Here is a 26,672-nt window from a genome sequence, read left to right on the forward strand (position 1 = left end):
CAGTTAATGAGTTCAAGGCGTGGTCTGATACACTTTGTGTTTTCTAGGATGGGCCTCCCACCATGAGTGTTTTGATTCCATGGATGCCTGAATCATAATAATAATAATAATATTATGTTAAAAAATGTTAATTTTCTTGACCATAACAGTTATAAAAAGACTTCTAATGGGACTATATTGATCAAGTACATATAATAAACAACTATGTTTTACCAACTAGTTTCACCAACAAGGCTGTTGGCATCTTCAGGGTACATAACTGATGTAAGGCACTAAAAAGTAAAAAACGGTTACAAACTAAAATCAACCAATTCAAATTATATTAGACAAAAGAACATATCACGTACAAAACATGCATTAAGCATGCATAATCTCACTTGTTATTTAGGAACATTCTATGGTTGGCACTGTAATTCAGTTCTAGTGAGTTAAGAGAACTAATAAGGGTCTTCCAGATCACGGGCAAGATTAGTCCTTGGTTCCTGTTAAGGTTTTGTGTACAGCGGGCAACTGCTGTGGCTTGTTTAATAAATCGGGAGTGGAAGTCCTCCTCTATATAAGGAATTGTGCTTCTATCCCACTCTATGACATGGTTCGTTCTTGAGAAGTGAAAAGCTAATCCCGATTTTTCTTCTCTGTTATTATTGATGTCACCAATGTGTTCTTTTTGCCTAATTTCAAGGCTCCTTGAAGTCTGGCCGGTATAATTCAAGCCGCACGAGCAGGGTATGTTGTAAACTCCAGCATATTTGAAGAAAGGATGGTTATCTTTTGGAGATCTTAAGAATTTTCTAATCGTTTCTATAGGTTTAAAGGCCTCTCTTATTTTACGTAGTCTAAGGAGTTTTGCAATCTTATTTGAAACTGTCCCTAAGTATGGAATAACGATGGTAGAAATATAACGTCATCTCGTTGTCTTCGTGGGGGTCAGAGAAAAGTATCTTGTGGACGAGTCTTCGAGGAAATCCCTTCATGGTAAGGTTGTTAGATATCAGGGATAGTTCTTCCTGAAGGTCCTGTTGTTCTGTTGTAAGGAGAGAAGCATGGTTCTTCAGCATGTGCACAATGCTAAGTTTCTGAGAAATGTGGTGGGAGGAAGTGAAATGTAAATAACGTCTTGTATTGGTAGGTTTGTGGTAAACTGAGAGATTGATACCACCATTCGTTAGCTTCTTAATTAAAGTGTCCAGAAATGGTAATTGGTTATCTTTTTCAAGTTCTAGAGTAAATTTGATTGTGTGGTGTAAAAAGTTGATCTTGTTTAGAAAGTCTAACAGGTCCTTTTTTGTGTGGTTCCAAACAATAAAAATATCGTCCACATATCTCTACCATATTGTTTGGAACCACACAAAAAAGGACCTGTTAGACTTTCTAAACAAGATCAACTCTTTGATCTTGTTTAGAAAGATCAACTCCTGATTAGACTTTCCCAGATTTTTGATACAGTCATGCCAATTCAGGTTAGGACGATGGAGTAAGGCCTGTACGCTTTCTTTGAATAAACGTTCAAATTTATAGTGGGATCTATGTAAGAGGCAAGTTTTTGACCAAATGATGTTGTGGTTAGTTTCTATCTCGTGCTGAGCTAATCCAGATTTTTCGGGGTTTGTTGTGATGAATGGAGGATTGATGGTCTTGGATTCTTTTTTTTAGAGAGCATCCAGTTTGTCCAAAATAAGAGAGATCACAGTTTGCAGGGAATTTGATAAACTCCAGGAAGAGATATAGTTGAGCGTTTGTCTTTAGAAGAAGGAAAATGGGAAGATAATTTGTTAATAGGTGAATAAGTAGCTGTTAACTCATATTTCTTCAGAATTCTTGAAATACGTTCTGAAATCCCGGTGATGTATGGAATTGGAACTTGACGTATTGAATCTTTGTTGTTTATTGGTGGATTATAAGGCTGTTTTCGGAAAAGCCATTGAGTTTCATGTGCTGTTGGATAGTAGAAAGTTGTTTCTGTAGAAAATTAGAAGTAGAACAATTAGTTTTGGCTCTTCTGATTAGACATTTTATGATTCCTGTTTTTTGACAAGGATGATGGGCAGATTCTTTAAGAATATAACAACCTGTGAACATTGGTTTCCTATAAACTGTAGTTGTAAGAGTATTTGAAGGATGAGGAGAACGTCTAAAAATTATAACTGGTTGTTATTTTCCATTTCCATAGTAAACTTTATACGATGATGAAAAGGAATTGATACTGTTTAAAAAAGAAGGTAAGGAGTCTTTGTTGTGAGGCCATACAGTAAAGATGTAATCTATATATCTTACCCAAAAGGATGGTTGAGGGAATATAGATGAGAAGAGGACTTTTTCTAGATGTTCTAAATAAAAGTTGGCTAAAACAGGAGAAAGAGGACTTCCCATGGCCGTTCCTTCTACTTGGCTGTAAAATTTGTTTTGACGTAAGAAATATCCAGATTGTATTACGAAATCGAATAGTTTTATAATGTCTTCTGGAAAGATGTCAGCCAGTAATTTTAAAGTCTCTTTGAGAGGTACATTTGTATATAAAGATTCTATATCAAAGCTCACCATAAGATCTATAGGTTGCAATATATTTTTCAATTTTTCTAAGAAATGTGAGGAGTTTTTAAGAAAGGAACTAGAGTTGCCTATGTGAGATTTCAATAATTTAGCTAGATATTTGGCTATACTGTAAGTAGGAGAATCAAAATCTGCTATTGGACGAAGAGGAAAGTCAATCTTATGTATTTTAGGAAGACCATAAAATCTAGGAGGTCTTGCAAAATGAGTTTTAAGTCTTTCAATTGTGTCACTATCTAAACTGATGACTTAATTAGCTTTATCACTAGTTAGATGACTCAGGTTCCATTCAATGTTAACTAGGAAATCTAGATATGGTATCTTATTAGGAACAATAGAAAAATCATGTCCTTTTGAAAGGATGAGGGTTTCGCTATTAGAGGATGTCCAAATATATTGATGATCCCATTATCTGGAGCAATGAAGGGCTTGAATTGTTTAGAACAGGGGGGGGGGGGCAACCTATTGCGCATGCACCAAAAGTGGCGCATTGCATGATTAGAAGTGGCGTGCTGAACCCCAGAGAAAAATTTAAAAAAAAATTGTATACGATTTATATAAACACACAATTAACCCACCACTGAATTCTAGAGTGCGCACTTATTATACTTGTTTGATCTTGAAGCAACAGGCACTGGCAAATGCTGACATCCTTCACCAGTTACTCAATCAGTTTATAGCTCACTCTCGTGTCATAACGTTTGATGAACTTCTGATTCGATGTGAGGTGAACAATTCTGTGTTTTCGGACTTTACGTTTTTATTAACATTTCTTTAAGTTTAAGATAAGATTTCGGTTTTCATGAAGGCTTAATATAGTTCTGTAAATTTAAAAATAAATATTTTCAATTTGAACGTGTATGGCAAGTTCTTGCTCTCTCTCCCCTAATTTGCTGATTACTGAAACCTGCAATTATTCGATGTATTTGTATGTGTGTGTTTTTGTGTTTTTTTTATACAATATCTTTCCTTTTTATTTACATATAGTAGGTTTATTCCTAAAATCGAACTGATCATCAGCAAAGCTTTCGTAATGAGGATGTTTGGGTTGTGTGTGAGATGGCCAGCTGATCGACTGTTTTATGGCAGGAAGCGATCTCGTATTTCATTGGACATAATATATTACGAGAGAGAGATGAAAACTCTCTATGAAAAAAAATATATGTATGATTTTTAAACTTATAGAACTGTATTAGGCATTCACGAAAACAGGAATCTTATCTAAAACTTGTAGAAATAAGCTTTACTTTTTGAAATAATTTTTTTTTTGCTGTCAATTACCCATTACTTTCCAAAAGAAAATGAGCAGAAGAAAAGCAGAAGGTGATAGCAAGTGCCAGTTTAATGAACTGTGGGAAAATGAGTTCTTATTTATTGCGGGTCCTTCAGGAAAACCATTGTGCATTGTTTGTGAAAGCACTCTCTCAGATAATAGAAGACATGATCTTAACAGACACTATAGAAAACATCAAGCTGAATTAGAAGAAAAACTGAAGTTAGTTCCTGGGTCTGAGTTGCAGAAAGAATATGTGGTTAAGAAAAAGGAAGAAATAAAAAAGAGACAAAATATATTTGTGAAACGAAGTTGTGAAAGTGTGGCAATGCTGGAGGCATCGTATGAAATTGCTTTTGTGTTGGCTAAAAAACACAAGCCTTTCTCTGATGGAGAGGAAGTTGTTAAGCATTGTCTCGAAAAATTTGCAAAATGTCATGGTGATAAGAATGTTGAAAGAAAAGTAAACCAAATTGCTCTGTCCAAGCAAATAATTACAAGATGCATCAAAGAACTTTCCCATGATGTTACTGAGCATTGAAAGACCATGTTCATGCTTGTTCTTTCTTTTCTTTAGCCTTGGACGAATCCGCTGACTTATGTGATTTAGCCCAATTAAGCATCTTTATAAGAGGAATTGATAGTAATTTTAACATCTTTGAAGAACTTATCGGTCTTGAGTCACTTCATGGAAAAACCAGAGGGGTCAGACATATTTGACAAAGTAAAGTCATGTCTAGAAAATCAACAACTAGATTCTAGTGAGCTCATCGGTGTTTGCACTGATGGATCACCGTCAGTGGTAGGTAGAGTTTCTGGGACTAACTTTACTTGAAAGGTTTTTAGGTCGTTCTCTACTGAAGTATCACTGTATTATACATGAAGAATCTCTGTGTGGAAAAACTCTAAATTTGAAGCATGTTATGATACCAGTTGTAAAGCGTGTGTGAATAAAATTAGAGCAAGAGGATTAAACAGAAGAGAATTCAGAGAATATTGTGAACTGCTAGATATGGAATATGGTGATCTCATTCTTCATTGTGCGGTGTGTTGGCTTTCTAAAGGACAAGTTCTCAGTAAATTTTGGAAGCTGAAAGAAAGTCTTCGTAATTTTCTGGAACAGAAGGATGTGCTGCATGAGGAAAAAGCCCTGTTGTGTGATGAGAAATGGCTATTTGATTTAGCATTTTTAGTTGATGTTACCAGCCACCTCACTGATCTAAATTTAAAACTGCAGTGCAAGAACAAATTGTTTCCTAGCTTAGTAAATGACACCAGTGCATTCAAAATGAAATTAAAACTGTTCGTCTCCCATTTAGAAAATGGGGATTTAAGTCAATTTCCACATTTAAAAGAACATAGTGATTCTGTTGAAGATAATGGCAACTTTACAGAATATACTGAGAAACTCAGATTATTGCAAGAGTTCTTTAACAGTCGTTTTAACGATTTTGCCGAAGAAGAAGACTGCATACTTGCATTTATAAATCCCTTTTCACTTACTGGACAAAAAATTTTGACGATGTCTAGTAACATACAAATGGAACTTATTGATCTCAGAACCAATTCTTTATTGAAAATGAAATTTAATGAACTTCCATCACTCCCAGATGCTTCTAATATAATTAATTTCTGGCAATCGTTGCCCTGTGAACATTTTCCAGACCTGAGAAAATTTGCTCAGAGTTATATCTGTCGTTTTGGAACTACATACAGATGCGAACAAGCATTTTCATCAATGGAAATGATTAAGAACAAATTACGATCGAGACTGACTGATTCAAATTTGAATAACTGTTTGATGCTTTCTGTAACTGATTTAACTCTAAAAATTACAAGCTTAACAAAAGCAAAGCAATTTCAAAAGTCTGAATAAAATAATTAATGTTTATCGTGTCTTTATGTGAAATCCTTTTATTTAAAACTGCTAAAAGTGTCTATATTACCATATAAATCATTTTATGCATAACTGTTAAATATATCCATATTACCATATTTTAAAAGGGCTGAAAAGTGGTATAAGTTTGTATGGTGCATCTTAACTAAAAAATGAAAAAATTGATGCACGAACTATAAAAGGTTGGCCACCCTGGCTTAGAAGAAAGAGCTTCATATTTGCGGTTTAGATGTTGACCTAGTTTATTATATGCTCATTGAGTAGAACGTTTAGCCACATTTACAACTATATGTGAAAGATGTTGATCCAAGTTTGTGGAAATATAGGTGCGAAGATCAGAAATATGATGACTGTTAATAGCAAGATCACATTTAGCAGCTTTAAGTTGGTTACGGATTAAAGATAAGCTGGTATTCCGGTAAATATTATGAGCTCCAGGGGATTTTATAGTTTCTTTAATCTTAGTGAAATTGGGAATAATCTTGTTGTCGCGGCATTTTTTTAAAAAATTGATCTTCGTTCGACCTACCTTGTATAACTGAAAGTTTTCCTAATTTACCAGTTATTTTGGTGGCATTTTCCCCGTGAAGGATTAAAATTTGATATTTTAAGGATACTTGTGACATAAAGATTGTATAATATAAGCACGTACACACAAGAAAGATATTTAATTAGCCAAATATTTCGTTTTAGATTGATTCCTTTTTGACTACTCTTTCGCCATTTATAAGATATTTTAATAGTTTCCATAATATTTTACCACCTTACTGATATTTATTTTCTATGTTCTTACCAAAATTTTCCCATGACTTTTGTCTAGTTAGTTTTACACAGCACTTCACTTTCTTATATTTTTCTCTGTATCCTCTAAGAGCACAAACTGACTTACTTGCCAGGAACTTTGATATACTTTCTTTTCCTTCACTGGCTCTTTAGCTTCCTGAGTTCACCATGGAGTTCTGATTTTTCTGTCCTTGCAGACAACCTTACCACATACTTCTTTTGATTATTGCCTGAATAAATCATCTTATTATTTAGAAGACTCTCACGTGATTTAGGCCTTTCATTTAGAGTATGTCGGTGTCATATATATATATTTTTTTTGTTATTCTTCTGCCAGCACCACATCTTTTTGCTTTCACAGTTCACTATTTTCCTGACAAAAACTGCAAAAGGTTCCTATATAACTGGGGGATTTCCACCTGCAGCAATTGATATCTGATTATGTACCTATATGTAGTTCTGAAAGATAAAGAAACTCATTTGGTGCCTAAGTCTGAATTTTTAGACTATCTTTTTGTAATGGAATGTATCACACGATGGTAGGAGTATGCATATGCATTTGTAATTTTCAGTACTTATGGAAACTGTCTGTCCTGATATAAAATAATAAACACTAATCCCATTAAAAAATAGCTGTTTAGCAAACAACAGAATAGCATTTTATTATTGGTGTAGTAGATCTACTAGTTATTGATATGAAATAAATAATAACTAATGAAAGATAATAGTAAAATGTTTTATTTAATCCATAAAATTTTGTATTGATCAATAACATCATTAATGTTTAATGTGGAACTCAATTATTAATGTACTGAATTTTACTGAATTATTAATATAATCTGAATTTTATCTTATATAGCTGGATTTGTACGACCGGTCGTTATCTTTGGCCCATTAGAAGATGTTGTTAAAGAAAGACTTTTAAAGGATTATCCTGAAGTATATGCATCTCCTCGTAAGTATTTAAACAAAAGTTTAACACTGTCTTTTAAAGAAAGAATGGAAAGAATGGGAGAGGTGTTGAATACTACAATAAATAAAAAAAAAAACTCGTAATTATTTGTTTTGAAGTTTTTCCACTTGGTTGTACTATAAATCAAAGATGCGAAGAAATTATATTCATGGTTTAATGCTTTATCCAAGTGTAAGGAATAACTTTATCCAAGTGAAGTTACCTGGAGTAACTTCAGGACTGGGCAACTTGTATATAGAAGCTAATGACTTCACATCACTTGCCTTAGTATCCCATAATGCAAAGCACATATCCTTACGAGCATGTATAATGCTATGCATTATGGGAAGCGCCACTACCTGGACCGGTTTCAACCTTTATTGAGGTATGTTTAAGTGCTGGAATACCTCTCCAAAAACTTCCTGATTATCCTAATTATCTTTGCATCGTCAGCAAATAGATCTACGTCACATGTCAAATCCTTCCTAATATCATTAATTTACAGATTGAATAACAGAGGCCCAGGGACTGATCCTTGTGGTACATCACTAGTTACCTTAAATCTTGCAGACTCACATTCCCTATATACCACTTTCTGATATATCTGTCAGTCAGCCATCCTACGCTATTATTTTATAATCCATACCAATGTTCTTGAATTTATGCTAGTCTTCCATGCTGTATTCTGTCAAAAGCCTTAGCAAAATCGAAAAGTATCATTGTGTATCCATTCCCTTGTCTAGTTCAATGGTAGCATTATTATATTATGTGAGCAAGTTGCTAAAACATGACATTCCCCTAAAAACCCCTGCTTTTCATTGCAAAGTTGAGATTCACTGTCAACCATTTCTGAATGCGAGTACTGACCAATTATTCCAAATCTTCACCACCATTCCTGAGATACTGATTGGTCGATAGTTGGATATATTGGTCTTTGCGCCATCCTTGTGCAATGAGGTTACCATACATTCTTTCCATTCCTGCAGAATCTTCCCTGTTCAGAGGCTCAAATTAAATAGCCTGGTGAAAGGAATAGCCAGTTCATTTGAAATCTTTTAGCAGCCATGCTGATATCCCATCAGTCTGTATTGTTGAATTCTTATTCAGCTTGTGCAACAGCTGTAATACCTCGTCCTCATACACCTGAGTTTCTTTATTCAGTGAAGAGGTAGTAGTGAACACAATGTCACATACATCAGATTGATAGCTTTTAGCAAAATGGGCACTCATTAGTTAGACAACCTTTTCTGCATCTGTCACCTTCACATCATCAGCATTTAGAAGAGTTATTCTTTCATATTCATCCTTTCTTTTACTTGCAGCATATTGATAGAATTGTTTGAGATTGTCTTTAGCTTGCAAAGCCAGTTTCTTGTCCTACTCAGACTTTGCTTTCCATACAACACTTGTGACTATTCTAGTCTGCTGCTTATAATTTTCATAATGGATATCATCCTTATGCACATGGTATTCCTTCCATATTAATCTTTTCTTATGAATCTCTTGCTTAAAAATATTACACATCCATTTGACTCCTACCCTGATTTTTTTTAAATTATGTAATCACTGTAGCCATTGGAAAGGAAGGTGTTGTGCATGTGGTTGAAATGGCGGTTCCACTGGAACAAAGATTGTGGGCTCTCTTTGTTAGAATTTTAATAATGCCATATTGTTGAGAGGGATGATGGTGGTGCGAGAGTTTGTGAATGTATCTGCCTGTGTGAATAGGTTTTCTATATACAGCGAAGGAAAGGTTACAGTTAGGAAGGCATGTTACTGAGGTGTCTAGGAAGCGTAAACTGTTGTTATTTTCCTTTTCCAATTCTTGGATGTAGGCTGTTGAGGTGACTGAGGAAGGAGTTTAATGTATCTGGACCATGAGGCCAACTAGAGAACACATCATCTACATATCTTCACCAGAAGATATGTAGATGATGTAGCTGATGATATGTGTAGCTGATGATGATATGTAGCTGAGTCTTGACTCAGCCCCTCTCATCATCTTTTCCATGAAAATTAGTGAGAGATTTCAAACTTTTCCATGAAAATTGGTGAGAGGGGGAACCTATAGTGACTTAGTTACCCAAGTGTTTCACTTAGTATTATGTTGTATTTGAGTGCGTGTTGCAATAGTTTTTTGTAATCCCTGAAGATGTCTCAGTGACTGCAACAAAATATTGGAAGCATTAAAATCAGTTTTAATCCTTTCCGAGTGCTGTATTATCTATTTCATTAAGCCTCCAACATGATTGAGACATACAAATTACTGAATGGTTTTTAGAAGATTAATTTAGAGGAAATTTTGCAGAACAGGTATGGTTGTGGAGAACTAGGGGCCATCCATGGAAACTGAGTAAGAGTGTAGTTAGCAAGCGCATTAGAACTAGGTTTTTTTATTTTGCTTGGAAAGTGCTGAATGAGTGGAATAGGTTGCCAGAGTCTGTTGTGGGTGCCATGATTGTGAATGAGTTCAAAGCAAAATAAGATAGATACTGCATAAATGTTGGATAGTTCTTGACATGATGTTTAGAACCTCCCTCGATAAGTCTAAAGACTCCTTGGAGTTGCCTGTAATAATAATAATTATTTGAGGTGGGATTTTCAGATAATATTATCATCATCATCATCATCATCAAATTCCTGCCATGTACCCTCAAGGGGTGTACAGGATATGACAGTACTACATGAAAAAATTACATCATTACTAACTTCCTATCTACAATTTACAGTATTATCATATGAGACCTCCAGGGAGTCTAGGACTCATCAAGGGAGGCTCTACACCATCCAAACCATCTGTCATAACTTCCCTTAAATTCATTCAACTACATGCACTCATTAAAGGCAAACTATTCCACTCACTCATTGCTCTATAGAGAACCTCAATTGCTCCATCTCTCTCTCTCTCTCTCTCTCTCTCTATGGAGTTATGGAGGCTCAATTCCTGTCTGTGATTTGAGGTTTTTTCACTCAGACACTCAGGTTTTTCATCTCCAACAACAGGTAAATCAGTCGGGTTTGCCTGTTGTTGGAGATGAAATGGATTACATGTCAGGAATACATTAGACCCAGCTATAGGCCTGATTTGTCAACTATGCCGGTCCCAAAACTGTATAAAATTATGGGGGGGGGGGTTTGAGATGATGCCATACCTCCACGTAAAAGGGGTCACGGTCGTTGTATCATCATACAAAATAAAAAAAAAAATCTGCTCTATGAGAGAAAAACCTAACTCTTACCTCTTTCTTGATTGTGAACAAACTTAACTTCCATGGATGCCCCCTTTGTTCTCTCCCCACCTTCCATTAATGAAAAATTTCATGTATGATGTCCTATAACACCCATTCAGAAGTTTATAGGACTCTTATCATATCATCACCCCTCTCCCATAGACCAGAGTCTGTAATCTATATGCTTCTGAGTTGTTTTCTATCAGCAACTTTCTTGTAAGCTGCTGATTTTTTATCCTCAACTTGATGTCTTCTGGCACTCCTGATTGCACCAGCCCACCTATATCCCATTGATGAAGTATGGGTCTGTCATTTTTTGCTTTGAATACATGTTTTGTTAATCCATCATAATTTTGCTGGCCTGGCTGGCCAAGTGAATAGCACTCCTCTTTTCCACCAATAGGTCATGAATTTGAATCTCACTATGGACGTGGACATTTGTGAATGTCTTTTAACGTGGAAGATTGATTTCATCACCCAATGTGAGATCATTACACCACTGATTGTAGGCCTGAACTGGCTTGAAAAACTTCCTTGTTTAATGAGGCAGGATTCCTGGATATGTAAAATAAAATATAAAAAATATAATAATAATAAAAAAAAATTGCCCATCTCCACAGTGCTAAGTAATGTACTGTAGGTTTCCAACCTTTGGTAGATAAGATTCACTTAAAAGGGGAACAAAAAATATTCAGCTGTTTAATTAGTGACCATTTTAGATTAATTCTGCATATACATTCTTCAGTATTAACAGTGCTTTATTTTCTGAGATCTTCATTTTTAATATGGTTCTTTTATAGGTGGCATTTTGTTCATTCCCTCAACTTCCTTAGAAATTTCATATTTGCCATTCTCATCTTTGAAACCCCTTTTTATTTCTAGGTTATCATTCGAATATATCTTCAACTTGATATAAACACTCTTATCTGCTAGGTGAGGTTTTATTGACTTCTCCTATAATTCTTACATAATTAATTTGCCATCTAATTAAAAAGCATGCCTAAATAGCTAAATTGTGTAATAGCCTGTTCTTTACTAGTGAGAATGCAATTAAGTTTTCTCTTTTAATCGTAGTTTCATAGTTTTAGTGTTTTTATTGTTGATTTTCATTCTTGGTAAATTTACCGCATTTTTAATTTGGCTAGAGACTCTGAAGGATTGCTGTGGATTTATTTATGAGGTTGAAGTCTTCTGCATAGAGTAAAGAGCTAATCTTATTCTATTTGTAGTTTGTATAGATTATAAATAATGGTGAGGAAAGCATGCAGCTCTTTACATCTGATATAACATCATACCACTTCCTCTCCTTCAATTCTAACTGCCAATCTCGAATTTAAATGTATGACATGTACTATCTGTTTGTCTATATAAGATTCAGTTTTCAGCATACAAATTTATGGTTTTAAACCATTACAAATTTATGTGGTGTAAATTGAACCATTTATAGATAAATAGATCTTGATTTAAGTGTTTTTCCCCAGGGTGTCATATCATACTACTCATCTTCAGTTTATTCTTCAACTATATTTCTTAGCCTTTTCTAAAGTATGCTTATATCAATCCTTACTGAAGCAATGAATAATGAAATTCTTTTATCATTCTCACATTCTGTTTCATTTCCCTTGTTATTAATTGGTATTAGAGATCTCAACTCTAGTTATCTGGGTTCAGAATTGTGTCCAAGTCTTAAATTGTGTGGTGTAATCAAATGCAAAACTTCAGCACTGAGTTGTTATTGTTATTATTATTATTATTATTATTGCTATTATTGTTGTTGTTGTTATATTTCAACACTAAAATTTCTTTATTAATACTTTTTTTTTTTTTTCACATTTCAGCTTTCTGAAGAGTTTTTCTATCTCAAATATTGATATGGACTGATTGCATTTTTTGTGGATTTAATTTTTATCATTGTTCTATTGTCTCTTACCTCATTTAATAATTATTTAGTGCAGTTACTCTAGACATTCAGAATATTCTTATCTGATCTTCAATTTAACAACCTTTATGAACTTTGATTCCTTTTCTTTTACTTTTTCATCCGATTTATAAGCATTCTGAATAGTCTTCAAAACATGTTGCATCCTTCATGCTTTCTTCTGAATTCTTTCCAGAATCTTTCCACTCTTTTTTTTTAGCAGCAACTCATGAAAGCTTTTCTAGATTTTTTCCTAGATTCTCTAAAGAGTGAAATACTGACTTATTAGCCAGGAACTTTGTATGTTATTTCCACCTTTCCTGAACTGCTCTTTTAATCTCCTTTGTTCCAGAGTTATTTATTTATTTATTTTATTTATCTCTGTAAGAACTGTGCTTGTGTGCTGTTCACCACATTTCACTGGCTGAGTCAATCCGTGTTTCTTCAAATTTTGACACTAAATGATGGTGCTCTGCAAGAGAGGTGATTCTGCTTATTGCAGTGTACATGTCATTGTGTGTGAAAATAGTAATAATGATGTTCAGTGTTTCAGAAAGCACTGTTTTTTTTTTTTTTTTTCCCTTGAATCCAGTAAGGATTCAAGTTTCTAGTACTGTACAGGAAATTCTTGCAGGAATGAGCAAACAATCCACATGAATGACATAGTGTAAACTGCTATTGGAAACTGTTGAGGGAGAAAGGAAGTAGTTACAAAGCAGTGGATGCAGATTGATTCGAGCACAGAAGGAACTTTCATTGTCCAAGTAAAATCCATTTATCATGCTAGTAACTAGCCTTTGTGTACAATTTCATGTCAAAAGATCATGACTCAGATGTTGCAAAATTTATCGATGCAAATTCTACAAGCAAAGTACAAAAACTTATCAGAACACATTCACATTGGAAATGTTATTGAACATAAATGATGAAAATGCATTTTTTGGTCCATGTTTATCTTCTCTGAAGAGCATGTCAAAAGCATGTCTCATGCTTATGGCAAGATTCTCTGATATTATTGTAGATGACGATGGTTGTGGCAGTTCAGTGTAGATGATCATGATGATGGTAGTGGTGGTTCAGTGCAGATGATGATGATGGTAGTGGCAGTTCGGTGTAGTTGGTGGATTACATGGTGGACATGGAGAGTTGTAGAATAGGTGATCTCCCTCGGTGAGTCTTTGGACTCCTTGGAGGTGTCACAAAATAATAATAATAATAATTATCAAATTTGGAGAAGTGGAAATCCACACATTGAGGGGACAAGAGATATAACATTCCAAATATAACAGCGTACTTCCATGAGTCACAAATAACTTACTTTGGTGAAAAAAACTACAGCAATAAGGACAAGCATATCTGTTCATGATAGATTTCTCACATTTTTTTCATCCTAAAAGCCTTCCTGAATAATCAGTTTCCATACAAACGGATTGGGCGAGGGCGGGTTCCCATTGCATTATTCCTAGGTCATCGCTAGTTTGGAGATGCATATAAAAGGACTTTGTGTATCAAATGCAGGTGAGAGATATTACAACACCAAACAGACTAAATTATTATTATTATTTTATTCACATAATTGATACACAGTCAAAACAAGATATCATATAAATAAAATTCTGACTGGTAATACAGAACAATTCAGATTCTACCCAAGAATCTAAGAATAGTCCATCAGGTAGCATCGTAAGATATGGACTGTTCCAAGTAATGCTGTTTTTTTGTAGGTCATATGGGGGTCACTTCATTGATTTTTAATTGCTGTAAATAGTTGGATAACTTCTTTGAAGTTGCACCAAGTGCACCAATAACTATTAGGATGACTTTGGTGTGTTTAAGCCATGGCCAACTTTGATTGCCAGGTCTCGATATTTATTAATTTTTTCCAGTTCTTTGTTGTTAATGTTGATATCACTGGGTGCTGTGATATCAATAATCCAAACTTGATGTTCGATAATTGTGATGTCAGGTCTATTGTGTTCCAAATGCCGATCAGTTTGTATTCTAAAGTCCCAGAGAATTTTTGCTGTTTCGTTTTCCAATACAGTCTCTATTTTATGCTGCCACCAATAGGAAAACCATATTTTTTGCATACATACCAATAAACTATTTAAATTAAGGGGATATTAAACCCCACGTTGTTTTAAAACCGAATAAGAAACTCAAAGATTGGAATCAGAGTTTCATGCCGAATATAGTAAACTATATTCGGCATGAAACTATATTTAAGTACCAATGAACTATTTTGGCCACTTGATCATGGTGATATTTATAGTCAGTTTAAGCTATTTTGCTGCAGGCACTGATTAGATGTTCTACAGTCTCATCTTTCTGATTGCATTATCTGCATTTGCTGTTATTACTGATGTTAAAATTTTTGGTTTGATTGCATTAGTTTGTAATGCCTATTCTTGAGCTGCTAGAATAAATCTTTCTGTTTCTTTTTTAATATATCAGTGTTGTAGCCATTGCCATGTCTTGTTCATGTTAATTTTGTCCTCAGTATCTCGAAGAAATTGGCCATGCAAGAGTTTATTTTCCCAGGGCACATAGCGGATATTTTGTTGTTCCTTTTGTAATCAGATTTGTTTCCTGTTGCTTTTAGAAGGCCCTCTTGTGTAACTGCTTGAAGCATTGGCTTAGAGCTATTGTCGATATAATTTCTTAAACCAATTTCATCTTCTTCCATAGTCTGTCTCACTTGTAGCAGACTCTGTCCACCTATTCTCCTCTGTAGGCACAACCGGTCAACATTACTTTGTGGATGTAATGCATGATGCATAGTAATTAGTTTTCTAGTTTTGTGGTCCAGTTTGTCCAGGTCTTCTTTCATCCAATCTATTACGCCAGCTGTGTATCGGATCACTGGTATAGCCCAAGAATTCATTGCTCTAATTGTGTTTAATCCATTTAGTTTTGTTTTCAGAATATTTCTAACTATTTTGATGTATTCTGTTGCTGCCTGTTAACTTTCGAGTGGAGAATATCATTGGCTCCTAATATTCCTAGGTATTTATAGTGTTCGTCAGCTGAAATTGCTTTTATATATTTCTCTTGATCAAAATTAAAACTGCTAGTGTCATTAATTTTTCCTCGCTTAATAGATACAATTGCGCATTTATCTAAACCAAATTCCATTTTGATGTCCTGAATGAAAATATGAACTGTGTTCAATAAAGAATCTAATTGATTTTCCATATGATTTCAAGTCATCCATATACAACAGATTCGAAATTTTAATATTACATTTAGGAATTTCATATGCAAGTTTTGTTTTTTTCAGAATCATAGGCAGCAAGAGTCTTAGATGTCAACTTCGGGAAGTTTCATGGACGGAGGAATTGGAAGGCTGGGATATCATTAGTGCATGGGAAATTGTGAAAGAATATTTGTTGGCAGCAATGTAAGTTGTATACCGCGAGTGAAGAAGAGGGCACAATTTGGAGTAAAGTGGATAACAAACAATATTAAACAGGAATTGCATGCGAAAAAGAGGCTATGGAAGAGATGTAAGGAGACAGGTGAAGAGAGGATGCATGAAGAATATAAGACACAGGCCAGAAGAGTGACAAGTGTGGTAAGGAAAGCAAAACTGGAATATGAGAGGAAATTGGCCCTATGATCCAAAGAAAATCCTAGGGAATTGTTTAGCTATGTGACCAGTACGAGGATAAATGACTGTGGAAGAATGATATTGTGGGATAAAAATGGGAATAGAGTGACTGATGCAGAGGACATAGTGGAATTATTCAATCAACACTTTATTGGAGTATTTCATCCTAGAGGAGTCAGTTTTAATGTTATAGGGATAGGGCTGGTTCAAGGTTTAGAGGTACAGGAAGAGAGTGTGTTTCAGATACTGAGTACTCTGAATGTCAGTAAAGCTTTGGGACTGGATGGTATTTCACCACGAGTTTTAAGAGAATGTGCTAGGGAACTGACAGTGCCTTTAACCTGGCTTTTCAATGAAAGTCTGCCTGCGGGAAAGGTGCCCAGGGAATGGAAGGAAGGTAAGATAGTGCCATTGCATAAGGGTGGTAACAGACTGGAAGTGTCTAATTATAGTCCAGTCTGTGTGTCATCAGTAGTTGTTAAGATCTTGGAGAAAGTAGTGAGGGACCGTATACAGCATTGGGCAGATGAGGGTAATGTTATCTGTGAGAGTCAACATGGATTTGTGAAAGGGCGCTCTTGTTTTAGCAATATGCTAGCCTTTTATAATAAAGTTACAAGAACATTAGATGAGGGAAAAGCATATACTGCAATTTTCTTGGACTTGGCGAAGGCATTTGACAGGGTGCCACATGATAAGCTGATATTTAAGTTGCAGCACATGGGCCTGGATGTGTCAGATTGGTCAAGTGGTTCAGGATTGGCTGTCTGATAGGTATCCGAGAGTTGTGTATGGTGGAGCAGTTTCAAGGAGGCAGATGGTTACCAGTGGGGTCCCACAGGGCTCAGTACTAGGACCTATATTGTTTAACCGTTATATCAATGACATTGCCAGTGGATTGCAAGGGGATATTCAGTTGTTTGCGGATGATGCGAAGCTGGGAAGGATTATTAGTAATAGTGCAGATGTAGTAGCCCTGCAAGAGGATTTGAATAAGCTAGATAGATGGGTAAATGAATGGGGGTGTCAAGTTTAATGCAGCAAAATGTAAGGTCTTGAGGTTTGGGAAACATCGATTGGATGCTGCATTCTCTATGGGAGAAGTTATACTGAAGGAAGTAATGGAGACAAGAGATCTGGGGTTGATGATTGATAGAAACCTGAAATTTAGAGGACATATTGCAAAGGTGGTGAAGATGACACAGAGGATTGCTGCAATTATGAGAAGGACACTGACCTGCAGAGATAAAAGGGTTATCATTCCGTTGTATAAGTCTCTGATCAGACCACACTTAGACTATTGTTCTCAGATTTGGTCCCCAGGATTTGAAGGGGATAAATTAACTGTGGAAAGGATACAAAAATTTATGACAAAGATGGTTTCAGGACTGTACAAGGATAGTTATGAGGATCGGCTGAGGGAATGTGGACTGCAGAGTTTGGTGGATAGAAGAAGGAGAGGTGATATGATTGAGACTTTTAAACTGTTGAGAGGTGGTTACAGGGTTGACACTGGGGAGTTCTTTCGCTTGGTTGAACAGCGGGAAGGAGTGATGACAAGAGGCCATTCCTGGAAGTTACGAAAGGAAACTGTGAGCAAGTGGGTGAGGAGTGGTTTCTTTGCATGGAGGGTGGTTGAACCGTGGAATGCATTGCCTGATGGAGTGGTGAGAGCGAGAACTGTCAATGAGTTTAAAGAGTGGTATGATAGACTTTGTGTTTCTTAGGGGGGGGGGTCTCCCCTCGATGAATCTTGACAGACTTTATGTTCTTAGGAAGGACCTCCCACGATGAGTCTTTTGACTTCATGGAGGCCTGAATAATAATAATAATAATAGACAAAGATATCAAAGAAATGTTGAAGAGCAATGGTGACAAGGAATCACCTTCGAAAATTCCACGTTTAATGCTGATATCTCCAAATCGTTCATTATTCACTATTAATGTTGTTTTCCACGATTTCATAGAAGCTGTCAGAAACAAACATATGTTTTTCCTAATTCCAAATATTTTTAGTGATTTTAGGATCCAGGAGTGTGGGAGAGAATTGAATGCTTTCTTGTAGTCTATATATGCCAAGTTTTAGTTTTTCATCTTTTTGAGTTTCTGAGAATCATTTTATTAATAAGGATCTGGTCTTGTGTTCCTCTAGATTTTTGAAAATTGACTTTTTGTTCAATCGGAAAAATATGATTATCTGATAAGATCATCCAATAACATGCCTATCGACTATGTAAGCATAGTTGGTAGGAATGTTATTCCACGATATTTACTTGGGTCTGCATCCTTATCCTTATGAAGAGAAAAGTGCACCCAGATATCATCCAGTCTTCCACTGAGTCTGACTGCAACAAATTATTAAATTGTTCTGCCATTCGATCATGTAGACTGGTTAGATGTTTTAACCAAAATCGATGTAGTTTGTCTTTGTCAGGTGCACTTCAGTTTTTTCATTTTCTAGCTTGAGCACTGACCATTTCTTTAGTGATAATGACATTTTGCATTTTTTTTTGTTTCATTGCTGATTCTATTTCCTTAATCCATGAAGCATCTTTATTGTGTTCAATAGGATTATCCCAGATTGACTTCAAAAATTTGAGTGTTTCTTCTTTTCCTGGTGAATGATGGTTTGCATTTGTATTTCTCTGGAGAGACTGAAAGAACTGACGTTGGTTCTGTTGAAATTGCATATGTTGGTTTATTCTTGCTTCATATCTTTTAAGTTTCTGTGCAGTCACTGTAATTCTTTGTTTTAGCTCTTCGGTAACTTCAGCAATTGTTTTGTTGGCCAAATTATATGTGTTAATCAGTTTGTTTTTGATGTTATTATTTTTCAGCCATCCTTCTTTAAAACTCTTTAAGCTGCTTAGATCAGCTCGAAGTTTGTTGACCTTTCATTCTAACCGGATTTTCCATGGTGCAGATTGTTTCATCCTCGTCTTTTGCTCTTTCAGTTTGCAACCAAGCTTCATTAAAATGATATAGGCTGTGCTGTATAGGAGTTGATTTGTTTCCTTTATACTGTTTGTTGTGATGGTTTCAATTACAGCATTTGCATCTAAGACAATCTAAACTAAAACAGATTTGCATCTGTTTTAGCCTAGATTGTTGTAAAGCGTTTAATGGTGGTAGTCTTATACGTCATTTATGGTGTTCATATGTTCTAATATCCCTGACTTTTTTTACACTGCACTTCTGTCAAAACATTCTGAGGTATGTCGTCAGCTTGATGTTTACTGAGCTGAATTCCAAAGTTTGATATAGCTACCTCCTGATGATTTGCTGTTACTGGAGTTGTTGGTTTATTACGTAAATCAACAACTTTTGCAGTTCAAATTCAGTAAATATTTTTTTACGGAAAATGAAATTCTTTTGTTCCATAATTCTTTGTTCTGTTGTTGCAGATTCGGTTACAGGCAAATTCATCGTAAAACAATTCATCGAAAGACAATTCATCGAATTCAATTCATCGAACAGCAATTTGCCGAATAAACAATTCGCCGAATGACAATTTAACGAATGGCAATTCATCGAAAAGGCAATTCATCGAATGACCAATTCCTCGAATGACAATTCATAAAACGACAATTCTTCGAAAATGCAATTCATCGAAAAAACAATTCATCGAAAATTTTTCGATGAATCTTTCATAATTCATCGAAAAGTCATTTTTCTTACAAAGTATTGTTTAAAAATCTTCAGTAACAATGCGGAACGTTACTCATGATACAGATAACATATTTAAGTGGTCATTGAAATGTAATAATTATTTTCTTGCATTTTAGAGCATTTAATGTAAGTGTACATCCTGCTTCATTGGACAGTTAGCGATTTATCTGTAGAGAAGACAGGAGTACCACATGCACTTATCTCCCGAATAACCTCGAAAACATGTAATTGCAGTTAATAAGGGGAGGAATAGGCTAAGAAATTCGTTCTACCAAATTTTGTCACAATAAGTCTTGTCGATTGAAATTAAAAATTTCATTAAATTTCATCTAGCCAGAGCGAAATTGCTAATATCATTTAGGAACTTCTTTACGGAAATGTCATGATACAAGTGATCCATTACGAACTAAAACGGAACCGTGCATTCAGCTTCTTGTTCTGAAAACTTCTACGAATTCTGCTAAGTCTGCGAGTTATTGTAATACATAATTTCGACACTTTTCTTTGTAGCCTCGAATATAGCTGAACTGAAAACTGGAAGGGTTCGACATTTTTTTGTAAAAGTTTCAAATACGGAATCCAAATAAAATTTTTTCGTTAATAAATGTAATAAATAAATAAATTTACTGGACGTAAGTTAGTAGTCCTAATACTGAGATGACTAGGCTTTTCCTCCTGGAAATAGGCAAATCGGACAAGAAAAACAATAAGAATCGAAAGAATCGATATTGTTCTGTAATTATTCCTTAGTAAAGCAGCATTGCTATACCAATAATCATTATATTGAGGAGGATGAGGGAAAATATATTAATCATTAATATTACAACTACTACTACTTTGAGGTAAATATTTTTCACAATATAATAATAAAATATACAGGAATTCAGAGTAAAAATATTGGAAAACTTGAAAAAAATTCAATCACGTAGATTTTTCAATCACGTTTCACTTATTTACTCCTGTTTCTGTTATTCCTCAACGACAGGAGTGCCACATGCACTTATCTCCTGAATAACCTCGAAAGCAAGTAATTGCAGTTAATAAGGGGCGGAATAGGCTAAGAATACTGAAGAGTATATTTCTGGGTTTTGAGGAGGTGATCGGTGCAGTTTGTTAAAAAATAAATAAAAGGTTAAAATATTCTCTAGGAAATGAAAATAATAAAATAAGGAATGATGAATAAAGAGTCTTAAAAAACAAACCTGTAAACCTTTTAGAAGCATACTCATCTGGTGTTATATTTAGATGAGCAGCGGTTGGAAGTCTTATTCGACTTTTGAAGGATGCCAGTGGTCGGCAGATCACAGTTAGAAAACACAGTGCTAAAGGAAATTAGAATTGGGTTGAGTTGTTTTGAATTAAGGAAGAAGCAACTGGCCTTAAATCCCTGCGTGTTTTTCCGAATTGGAAAAACACGCAGGGATTTAAGGCCAGTTCGCTTGTTTTTCGGCAAGAAAAAAACTAAGTTTCAGAGAGGAAAAACCTCCATCCTCATATGAGACAGGCTAACTCACCTTCAGGTTAAATGCTCTGATAAAAGCGCTTGACATCCTTGATAAACGTAGGATGCTGAAGTCCTTTTCAGCAGTTTCATTAAATGAGCTGTAGAATTTTTCTCTTCTCGGTTTCTGCAGTTTTGTAGAAAATAAGTTTAGGATGGAGGACTTTTTTTTATACATTCACGCCAAGTTTTTTTTGTAGTCCTCCATTTTCCAGAGATGAGATGTTTCTTCAAGTTGATTTTTCTGTTTTGGAATTTTCGAAATTCCAAAACATTGAAAAAATGGCTCAACAATGCAATTACGCATGATCGCATTGTTGAGCCATTTTTTCCATGAGGAGACGATTACGAGAGTGGCATACCTAAATATGCTAGAGAAATTTATTTTCCCCAGATTGAGAATGTGTAGGGCCTCATATTCCAACATGATGGAGCAACTCCACATTATAGCGACTACGCATATCCCACCTGCTTGTGGCCACCGCGCAGTCCCGATTTGATTCCGATGGATTTCTTCTTTTGCGTATATTTATATTTGTGTATAAATAATTAAGTAAAAGAGTTTTTTTTTAAGGAGGAAGGGGCAGAAAAATATGCTACTGCACGTGGCGACAAAATTTCTAAGGCCGGCCCTAGGGCCAGTCCTGATGAATATGGTGTTTGAGGTAGATATTGAAATCCCAAGTCGTATATTGTCTGTTGGATTTCATAAGCAGGTGCATTGTTCTGCAAAAGATTGAGAATGTGTAGGGCCTCATATTCCAACATGATGGAGCAACTCCACATTATGGCGACTACGCGTATCCCACCTGCTTGTGGCCACCGCGCAGTCCCGATATGATTCCGATGGATTTCTTCTTTTGCGTATATTTATATTTGTGTATAAATAATTAAATAAAAGAGTTTTTTTAAGGGGGAAGGGGCAGAAAAATATGCTACTGCACGTGGCGACAAAATTTCTAGGGCCGGTCCTAGGGCCAGTCCTGATGAATATGGTGTTTGAGGTAGATATTGAAATCCCAAGTCGTATATTGTCTGTTGGATTTCATAAGCAGGTGCATTGTTCTGCAAAAGCAACATGCCTCTGCTTAGTTTCTCGAACCGATTTTCCTTCAGTACCCCCTTCATTTCCTTCTGAGCTGCTGTAACAGTTTCACCTTTCCTGAGGTAAGGTAAGGATTACACCATCCATATCCTAAAAGATAATGGCAAGAACTTTCCCTGCTGACTGTTTGGTTCGAAACTTCTTTGGCCATGGAGAACCTTGGTGTCTCCACTCCTCCATTGACTGTTGTTTGTTCTCTGGGTCATAGTGACGAAGCCATGTTTCATCAACGGTTAGAATATGAGCTAAAAATTTTCACGAGGATGAAATCCCTTTATGAAATGTTCTTTTAACATCTTATCTATACCCGCCTCAGTGGATATCATTCACTGCAACCAGTATGCCCTGCCAAAAAATCGCTTTCCAAACGAAGTAGGATAAATAGTAGTTATAAATAGTAGGATAATAAAAAGATATATACCTCTCAAAATAATCCAAAACAAACAATAAAAAAAAAAAAAAAAATTGCACACACATCTTCGCCCTCACATGCCTTATAGTTCATTTTTCAGTGAACTGTATTTTCGATGAATTGTGATTTTTCGATGAATTGTTGCTTTTCGATCAATTGCATTTCGATGAATTGTTTTTTCGATTAACTGCTCATCAGTGAATTGATTTTTCGGGAATTGTCTTTCGATGAATTGCTTTTTCGATTAATTGTTGTTCGATAAACTGATTTTCGATGAATTGTTTATTCGGTGAATTGCTTTTTCGATGAATTGTCTTTCGGTAAACTGTTTTTCGATGAACTCTCCAGATACCACAGATTCTGGGAATTTTTGTTTCCAAATTAAATGCATATGCTTTCTGAAACCTCGTTTTCCTGGTGTTGATCTGTAAAAACATTTCATAACTTCTCTGTTTTCTTCTATAGTCCATTTTTTATGTTTGGTTTCTTCCAGTCACTTTTCAGCTTCCTGCCCTGATTGCCCAGCAAGGAGAGCTGGGTCCTTTTGCCCACTTGTCGCCTGATGCCTAGGATCCCCAACATCTGACACAGTCCTTGATGATCCAGGCATTGACTGATCCGGTATGGATCTCTTCTTCCTTTTCACCATTAAGATGGATATTGGAACACTGTTAGTGTGGCTCCTCAGTTGAGACCTGTCTGACAAGGATGGCCCTGCTGGCAGCTATGCAACCACCAGAATAGCTCTCAACATCACTGAAGCATGCAAGCCCCACCACCATGACAAGGCCATGTTCCTTCGAGGGTGGAGGCTCATCCAGGATTATCATTATTATTAGTATTATTTTAGAAATCAGTAAAAAAAAAATTATAATAATACGAGCACCTTCATGGTGTTATACCCTGATAGGTTAGAATATTGAAATTTATCTTATCAGTGTCTAACAGAGCAAATACCCAATAAGAAACATAGGATTATGCCTGTTATCTTGGTATGAGTAGTTTTGAATGTATTAATAAGAAAAGAAAAGAAAAGAAAGAATTGTAGAATAATGAGATGTTACTTACTTGATATAAAGAAGGAATATGTAGGAAAAGAGTACCAATATTAATTGTATAATTTAATACTGAGTTAAGATTAACATTACCTTTAGTGTAAAATAACCTTTATTGTGAAATAACATGCAATGTTGGACCAACATAATCTATGTAAACGTAAGCTCGAAGTTCGGCGGGGGAGGGGTCAAAGCAGACAGCTTCCCCAAGCGGTCTCTTGCTCGCGGAAAGTATCTAGAAATGGCAGGAGAGAATCGGACAGTATGAGGTCAGATGCACGTGATGGCAAATTCTATGTGCTATGTGAATGGCCAAAGTTACGGCGATGGCCATGAGGGAGGAAGTACAAAAGGGTTAAACCCCCCCCCCCCTCTTGTTTCTTAGTTTTCATCTCATGATGATCGGAGCTCTGTGGTGCAAGGTCTATCTCTGGCATGTGATTGGACGGTTTCGACGGGAAGTTTAATCCCAGAGATATCACGTGCCTCATGGGCAAGGCTTTAAGGAAACGCATAAAATATATGATTTAAAGGAAATGGGACACAACATAAATGGCACAGCCGGCAGGATGTAGTTTGCATAATTAAATCAAGAATATATGTAAATCACAGCAAGTAGGTTTCGAATTCCATTTAGAAAATTTTGAGAATTTGTTAGAAAAGGTTGATTATAAGAAATTGTTAAACTTAGATAGCAAGCATGTCCATCCCAAATAGCACTACAGGGATGAATAATAATGAGTTTTTCCGGTGTATAATCCGCAACAAGTGTTTCCTCAATTCTCGGGGGAGGAAACTGATGAAGTGGTCGCATTCTTTAATTATGTAGAAAAACTGAGGGAAATGGGGGGATGGACTGAGTTTCAACTGCTGGCCTTGGTCCGTAGCAAATTGGTGGGAAAGATTGAAGCATACCTATCTTCCTTCCCCATGCTAAGAGAACCACAGAGTTCCTAAGATTCAAGCAACTGCTAATCTCTGAGTACTCTTGGATGAAAGGAAATCCTGAGGTTTTAAGGGAGTTGTACTGTTGCATACAAGAGGATGGTGAAGGAATGATTAAATTTCTTGACAGAATATTGTCCATTACTAAGTCAATGAGAATATCTTCCCCAGAAGAGGAAGCCCATCCGAGATGGTTGGCCTTCCAACAGTTTAGGATTGGTCTATGTGATGATTTAAGGGAGGTAATCTTTAAGAAAGGGGCTCAGGAATTGGATGGATGTTTGGCTCAGGCCTCACTTCTAAGGATTCAAATTAAAGGAAAACCAGGGACACATAAAAAACCCTTGGTGGGCCCAGAACAAACAATTATTCCAGAAGGGAATTCTAGCTTACTGGCATCCAGTGTGTGTGTGAAGCGAGTTTAGCAAAGGCCGAATGTGAGATAAGAATGAAGAATGAATCAAAAAGGTGGGGGGGGACACAAAATGCAATCAGTTTCATTAGCAGAAGTAGGAAAGGAACAGCCCTTGTCCCTGGTAGAGGGTTCAGTTGAAGGAGTCCCCTGTAATTTTCTCCTTGATACTGGAGCTAACATATCACTAGTTCCGATACAATTATTTAGGGAATTCCAAACCAATAGCACTGATAGCTTCACTGAAATGTGCGAACCCATCAAGATCATGGGTAATGCCAAAGTTGAACTCGCTCAACATTTAAAGTCAGGGCTAAGATCTCCATGCCTTGTTTCCCTTTTGACTCCACACACGAACTGGTTGTACTTCCCGAAGTGATAGACACTAGTAGACAAGTAATACTGGGTCTCGACTTTCTAGAAAAAAATCGATTCATATGTGACTTTTCTAGTATGACACTGTCCTTGTGTGGGAAGAGGTATAGACCTGAGTGCCTAGCAAAGTCTAATAGTGAGATGGGCAAGGCCATTGAAATGGAAACAAAGGATGGTCATGAGGATACAGGTATGTGGAAAAGAAAGTTAATCTTTAGATGCCTTTAAGCACTCAAGCTCAGAGCAGGATAGGGTTCTCATCGAGAAATATTTTGAATCAGTGTTTCATTGGTATCCCAAAGTATTTAGGGAAGAAGTTAGTTCACTCTCTTGCACAAGAAAAATCCAACATACTGTCCAGGTCACTTCTGATGTACCAGTATATGTAAGGCAGTACCTGACACCTCTCAAACATATGGATAAACTCAAGAAATTGTTGACAGATTATGAAAAGGCCAGAATTATAGAGAGATCAAGTTCCCGATGGAACAGCCCTTTTATATTGGTAGAAAAAACTAAATGGTGGGCTGAGGTTTGTCCTAGATTTGAGGGAGGTTAACAAAGTAACAAAACCCATTGATTTCTCTGTATGCAGGATTGAGGATCTGTTGATTGGGTTGGAAGGAGCTAAATATTTCTTTAAGTTGGATCTAAACTCTGGCTACTTCCAAATTCCTCTGAGGGAGGAGGACAGGAAATACTTTGCTTTCACCACCAGGTGGCAAAAGTACTAACTGTGCCGCCTACCTCAAGGAGCCAGGAACTCAGCCATGAGTTTTCAATGCTTGATGAATTCTATCCTGTCTGATATGTTAAGAGAGGGAGTGATTTGTTTCCAGGATGATCTCCTGGTTTACTCATCCTGTATTGAAGAGCATTATAGGTTGCTGACTGGAGTTATGGACAGACTGAACAAAGCCCAACTTTCCTTGAAATATTCAAAGTGCAAATTCTTTCTCAGGGAGGCGGAGTATCTTGGCCATGT

The 26,672-nt window shown here is 36.0% G+C and overlaps 1 protein-coding gene across 1 annotated transcript in view; it reads left to right on the forward strand.

Moving 5' to 3' along the window:
- Window positions 1–26,672, forward strand: part of LOC150093598 (tight junction protein 1-like) — a 712,683-nt gene that overhangs the window by 413,554 nt on the left and 272,457 nt on the right. Inside the window, exon 20 of the mRNA XM_090413230.1 lies at window positions 7,363–7,458. Within this exon, the coding sequence (XP_090269356.1) occupies window positions 7,363–7,458 (96 nt within the window). The remainder of the gene's footprint in view (window positions 1–7,362; window positions 7,459–26,672) is intronic.

Source organism: Typopeltis vanoorti, chromosome 23 (genome assembly GCF_054136105.1).
Source record: "Typopeltis vanoorti isolate ZY-2024b chromosome 23, IOZ_Tvanoo_1.0, whole genome shotgun sequence".
Lineage (NCBI taxonomy): Eukaryota > Metazoa > Arthropoda > Arachnida > Uropygi > Thelyphonidae > Typopeltis > Typopeltis vanoorti.